General features: G+C 43.7%; 1 protein-coding gene across 1 annotated transcript in view; it reads left to right on the top strand.

The window, feature by feature from the left end:
* The first annotated feature begins 848 nt into the window (after nt 1-848).
* The window catches only part of MTOR (mechanistic target of rapamycin (serine/threonine kinase)), a 58,672-nt gene continuing 53,520 nt past the window's right edge, over nt 849-6,000 (top strand). Inside the window, exons 1-7 of the mRNA XM_010081195.1 lie at nt 849-968; nt 1,343-1,451; nt 2,867-3,099; nt 3,421-3,621; nt 4,364-4,498; nt 4,953-5,228; nt 5,545-5,653. Coding sequence (XP_010079497.1) covers nt 849-968; nt 1,343-1,451; nt 2,867-3,099; nt 3,421-3,621; nt 4,364-4,498; nt 4,953-5,228; nt 5,545-5,653 — 1,183 coding nt within the window. The remainder of the gene's footprint in view (nt 969-1,342; nt 1,452-2,866; nt 3,100-3,420; nt 3,622-4,363; nt 4,499-4,952; nt 5,229-5,544; nt 5,654-6,000) is intronic.

The following is a 6,000-nucleotide window of genomic DNA, read 5'->3' as shown; positions in this document are numbered from 1 at the left end:
TCGCTTCCTCTGAGGGAGCCCTGAGGCCAGCTCAGGCGGTGACCGCGGGGGATCTTTGTGACTGACGGGGGGATGTTTGGGGAAGGAGCGGTTGAAGTTTCGGTGGCTTGTGTCGCTGTGGGCCCTTCTGTCCTTCTGTCAAGGGCTTGGTTTGGGTTTATGTAATCTGAAAATGGAGGGGTTCAAGCCTCTAAAATATTTTCCACGTAAAGACTCATGAGAAGGTTTGGTTACATGTTATGATGGTAAACATCCTGTTGCAGTGGTTGGTGTTGCTATAAGTAGAGTTCCCATCTTTAGGTGTTAGTATCTGCTGAAGAATGTAACACTTGCCAGGCCCTGGGTGCTGGGTCTGTCTTGTGCTGGCATACTGGAGAATTTCTGTGGAGAAACTTGGATGAAAGTGTTCGAGGAGTCAGATATGATAACGATGGGAATGATGGTGCCTGGTCATTATAGGATAGTTGTAACCCTTAACTTGACCCTGCTGTTTTTCAGCTGTTGCCAGACCCTTGATTTAGGGTTAGATCACCATGGGGTCAGGCACCTTGACCTACTGGAGCGTATTTTGGTATTTGAGGAACTAAAGAGGGGTTCAAGATATTGTGTGGTGATACAGATTTATCACAGGGTTGTAAGGCCTAAGGAATATAGTTGTTATGTGTAATTGTATGCTCTACTGGCACAGCATCCTTGCGGGCTATGGGATGTGTGCTTTGGAAACAGGCAGCAGGGGCAGCATTAAGGAAGAAGCTCAGAGATTTCAATAGCTGAAAGCACTAAAAAAAAGGTGTTTCTCTGAAGAATTTACAGGACTTGATGCCTCCGAGCCCCAACACACCACCACCATGTCGGGCACTGTGTCCATTCTCCAACAATTTGCCAATGGCTTGAAGAGTCGCAGTGAAGAGACAAGGGCGAAAGCTGCCAAGGACTTGCAGCATTATGTCACCATGGAGCTCCGTGAAGTGAGTGCTGCAAATGAGACAATTTATCATTGCTTATTGTATGGGTGTAGGGCACTGGCTGGGTACTTTGGAGGTGTGGATTTTTGGAAAATGGAAGCTGGTCTTAGAGAGGAGGTGGGCATAGCAGGCAGCTTTGCCCCAATATGTAGAAGAGGTGGGTGAGTTGGTGACACAGATGGGTGTCAAGCACCAGAATAAATAAACTTGACACGTCTAGTGCACAAAGAAGAGATACTGTTTTGTGTTTGTAATGTATGGTTGATTTAATTTCTTTCTGTTTAAGTGACTTAAGAAGCATTGTCTTTATGGAGGTTTTGGGGTCAGGAGGGAAGGAAAGAATGCTAAAAGCTGATTTAGACTTTTTACTTCTACAGATGAGTCAGGAAGAATCTACCAGGTTTTATGATCAGCTGAACCATCACATATTTGAGCTGGTCTCTAGCTCTGATACAAATGAAAGGAAGGGTGGCATTCTGGCTATAGGTGAGTGAAAGTGCTTAATGTATCTGGTGAGTTTTCTTTCTGTGCCTACATCTATTATGGACAGATTTTTGAAAGGAATGAGCTTTTATAATTTGGACCTTATGTCTGACTGCTCAGTATGCTGGGTGCATGCTAGTTGCTGGGCTCTGAAAATCTGTCTGTAAGTGTCAGTATGGGAGCTGCTGAGTGGCTGGAAACCTCGTGCTTAATGACTCCTGAGCTCTTCCGGGAGTTGAGCATCAAATGTGAGTGCTGAGCTCAGCTGAGAACAGTTTGTGCTGTCCATTTATTTGTATAAGGGTGGGCTGACTTTCCCAACTCTCTTCAGTCTGAGTAGGCTGATTCTTGTTATTCAAATTTACCTGGCTCAGTAACAGTAGCTTCCATCCCTGGGAGGGGCTCACATAACTTCTGCTTTGATTCTCATCAGCTGCTCCCTCAGTTGCTCTGGTTCTGCTTTTGTTGTGATGTGGCGGAGCTGCCTGCATCTTGACTCTTAGGAAAATTGGCTTGCATACATACTTTGTCTTCCAAGAAAATAGTCTGTATTGTAGCAGTTATGTCTTTAATAACCAAATATGAGGTGCTTATGGTTTAGGCTCACAGACATAATCATTCCATCCCAACATGTTTGAAGACAGCAGAAGTCCCTTAGCTAAAGAAATCTTTTTTGACAACATCTGATTTTAAGCTGACAGTATCACTTTAAAATTGCGGTCTCACCAGGGCAGAGTAGAGGGGGAGGAGAACCTCTCTTGACCTACTGACCACATGTTTGAAGACAGCAGAAGTCCCTTAGCTAAAGAAATCTTTTTTGACAACATCTGATTTTAAGCTGACAGTATCACTTTAAAATTGTTTCTGTGAATTTAGTGCTGTTGAAAAGTGCCAGCTAGACAGCCCTGGACAGTGATGGCCTCTTTATCTACAGAGCAAGTACAACCCAGGCATCGGCAGTGAAAACTTCTGCCACCTGCCAGTGTGCCTCCATCCTGGCCCCGAGAGACCATCTCTAAAGCTGAGGAGGAGAGCAATCTCCTTGGTCCGTTCAGTCTTTGACTTCTCTACTGAGGTGGATCAGCTGTAGTATTTGCGTGTGGATGGATGCCTTTCTGTTGGGAATGGGTCTGTGATCCCAGAGTGATTTTTTTTTTTTTACATGAAAAATGGGGGAAATCTATGAAGCTACTGTCTGCGTTTTCCTGCGCACTTAACAAGTTCAAGCTCAGAAGAATGGTGGCCCTTTCCGACTGCTTGATTTTTTTTTTTCCCCCCCTGTGGATTGCAGTTTAGGAGGAGTTAAAGGGAATCTCTGAGGAATGGATAGGGAATACTAGCTCTCATCTAGGGTTTACCTACTGTCTGCCTCACTGACTCTTATGGACAACCTACAGCGCTGCTCCCTTTCTCTACAGCAAGCCTTATCGGTGTTGAAGGAGGTAATGCCACCCGTATCGGCAGGTTTGCCAACTACCTGAGGAACCTCTTGCCATCCAATGACCCTGTTGTAATGGAGATGGCCTCCAAGGCTATTGGGCGGCTTGCTATGGCTGGTGACACCTTCACAGCTGAGTATGTGGAGTTTGAGGTGAAACGAGCTCTGGAATGGCTGGGAGCTGACAGGAATGAAGGTCGAAGACATGCAGCTGTAAGTGATCTTTTTTTGTCTTCACCTGTCTTGGAATGGGATGGTTAGGATGAGTTAACTGTAGTAGGAAATGTGCACAGAATGCCATGGAAAAGCTCTGATCAGGATCAGAATGGGTACCAGTCCATGTCTGAGAATCTGTGATGCTCTAAAGAGGACTGAGACACCATTGTGCTAGGAGTAAAAAGTACGGAGTTTGAAATGGCTCAGGCTCACAGACATTGACAGTCTAGATAAATTATATTAGAGTCTAGAAGTTACAAGGTTTGTCTATGGGTGCTCAGCCTCACAGACTGTTACTGTTTCTGTCCCCACTTCCAGGTTCTTGTCCTGCGTGAGCTGGCAATCAGCGTGCCTACCTTCTTCTTCCAACAAGTGCAGCCATTCTTTGACAATATATTTGTGGCTGTGTGGGACCCCAAACAGGCCATCCGAGAGGGAGCTGTTTCTGCCTTAAGAGCCTGCCTTATCCTCACCACTCAGCGGGAGCCAAAAGAGATGCAGAAGCCCCAGTGGTACAGAGTAAGAAAATAACTTTGTTTTGAAGCAGCTCCTCATAATTCAGTGCAAATGACCAAGTGCCAGTTTTTAAAAGAGCTGAGCTAAGAACCTGTGTCACCTTTGTCAGTATGTCTGATTGTCAGTGCCTCCCCTTGAAAGGATTGAAAATATAATGGCTTACAAAATGAGTAGTTCCTTTAGCCCACTGTAGAAGTAAGAGACTTAATTCCATCAAGATTTCGTTGCTCCATCTGCAGCTCATTTTCAGCTGTTGAGCCTGACCTAGTTTTACAGCCATGCAATCATCTATCTATTGTCATCTCTTACCAGCGAATGGTTTTATTAGGGTAGATAAAACACAAGTGCAAAAGGTAAGGATTCTTTTGTCTGAACCTTAGCTTTGCTGCCATTGTCACATGAGTTCAAGCTTCATAATATCAAATAAGGTTTGGATAGAGCAGTCAGATGTTGTGAACTTGGGTTCCTCATAGTCAAATATGTGATGCAGATATTAATGAAGTTTATACCATGGAATGTTTGACTGGCTGTTTGATTAGTGCTGTTGAAAATGCTCTGCAGCAGAGTCCACAATTTCTGGGTGAATCTGAATTCTGTGCTGGTATACTCTGTTATTACTCAGTTGAGGTTTGTGGCTACTCTTGGGAAATGACAGCATATCAGTCACTCTTGACTGGCAGTACTACTTTATTTCCACAGGCTTTGTTTCTACGTGGTCACTGAGATTTTTTTCTTTTCCCTCAAGCATACATATGAAGAGGCTGAGAAGGGCTTTGATGAGACTTTGGCCAAAGAGAAAGGAATGAACCGTGATGACCGAATCCATGGTGCCTTACTGATCCTCAATGAGCTAGTGAGAATCAGCAGTATGGAGGGAGAGGTGAGCAAATGAACAAGATGGGGATTCGGGGTTTTGGTTGCCAGGTTGATTGACAATGTGTAGCCACTCAGCAATCTGTGGAAATACCGGGTTGTGGTTGAAAAGTAATCTGAACGTAGAGTCAGAGCATTGATTATTATAAACTGAAGTGTGTCAGAGAAATAACAGTAGTAAGTTTGGGCTGAGTGGCTATTAAGCTCTGGAAAGTACTATTAGTACTACAATGAAAAATAATTTTATATAGAATGAGGACTTTCTGTTGCATGTTAGATAGCCAAATATTTTTTCTGGATTTTGCTTAGTTGAAGTTTTGCAGCCATTTGGATATCAACTATACAGGATGCTGCTCAGGAGATTTGAATACCACTGTGTTGGGGATCTCTTTTTCAGCTTCTTTTTTTTTTTTTTTTTTTTTTCTTTTTTACAAAAACCTCTGCTTTTCTACTTTGTCCAGCGCCTTAGAGAGGAGATGGAAGAGATCACTCAGCAGCAGCTTGTGCATGACAAATACTGTAAAGACCTGATGGGCTTCAGTACCAAACCTCGCCACATCACTCCCTTCACTAGCTTCCAGTCTCTTCAGCCCTCTCAATCAAATGCTTTAGCTGGTCTTCTGGGGTACAGTGCCCACCAAGGAATCATGGGTTTTGCAACCTCGCCTGTCCCAGCAAAGTCTACATTGGTAGAAAGTCGATGCTGCAGGGATCTAATGGAAGAGAAATTTGATCAAGTAAGTGTTTGTTCTTCAAGATGTCTGCCAACATTCACAACACTGGTTCTTGTAGAGCAGTTGTCTGCCGTGTCCTTGCTTAGCAGGCGATACTGCCTAGTATTGAATTGAGGCATCAAAACTCATTAATTTTACATATTCTGGCTTTGTCACTGTCTTAGAGCAAGTGATCTACTTTCTTTGGAAGCAGTCTTAATTTTCCATCTTTCTGGTGGACTCTGAAGCCAGATGTCAGTAGAATAAAGTACCCAGGTAATAAACATTTGTGCATTACTGCCAATGGCCATTCTTCAACTCCCAAACTATCTCCTTTCAGGTGTGCCAGTGGGTCCTCAAGTGCAGAACCAGCAAAAATTCTTTGATCCAGATGACTGTTCTCAATCTGCTACCACGGTTGGCAGCTTTTCGTCCCTCAGCATTCACAGGTGACAAGACAGATGGTTGGATGTTAGAAGTGTTGCTGAAATTGGACTGGAAGTTATCCAGCTCTCTGGTCCAGATGAGCCTGTGCAGGCAATGCAGCAGTACAAAGGTGGTGCTTGTAAGATGAGCAAATTCCTCTGTGGGAGGACAGTCTTTTTTTTTTTTCTGAATAAGTGTGACTTGATATCTGATGCCAAAATGTTGCTCTGATGAAGAAAATTAGTTGAAAACTATTGTCAGAATTCTGTGATCAATACCATAAGAGTTAGAACATCCTTTTTGTTTTTTTTCCCTCAGTATATCAGACTTAGGGTTGAACTCTGCTGTCTTGCTCCCACTCAATGTATCC

The sequence above is a fragment of the Pterocles gutturalis genome, unplaced genomic scaffold, assembly GCF_000699245.1.
Source record: "Pterocles gutturalis isolate BGI_N339 unplaced genomic scaffold, ASM69924v1 scaffold11269, whole genome shotgun sequence".
NCBI classification, from domain to species: Eukaryota; Metazoa; Chordata; class Aves; order Pterocliformes; family Pteroclidae; genus Pterocles; species Pterocles gutturalis.
Note: the sequence above shows the minus strand (reverse complement) of the source record. Positions and strands in the feature narration are given on the sequence as shown.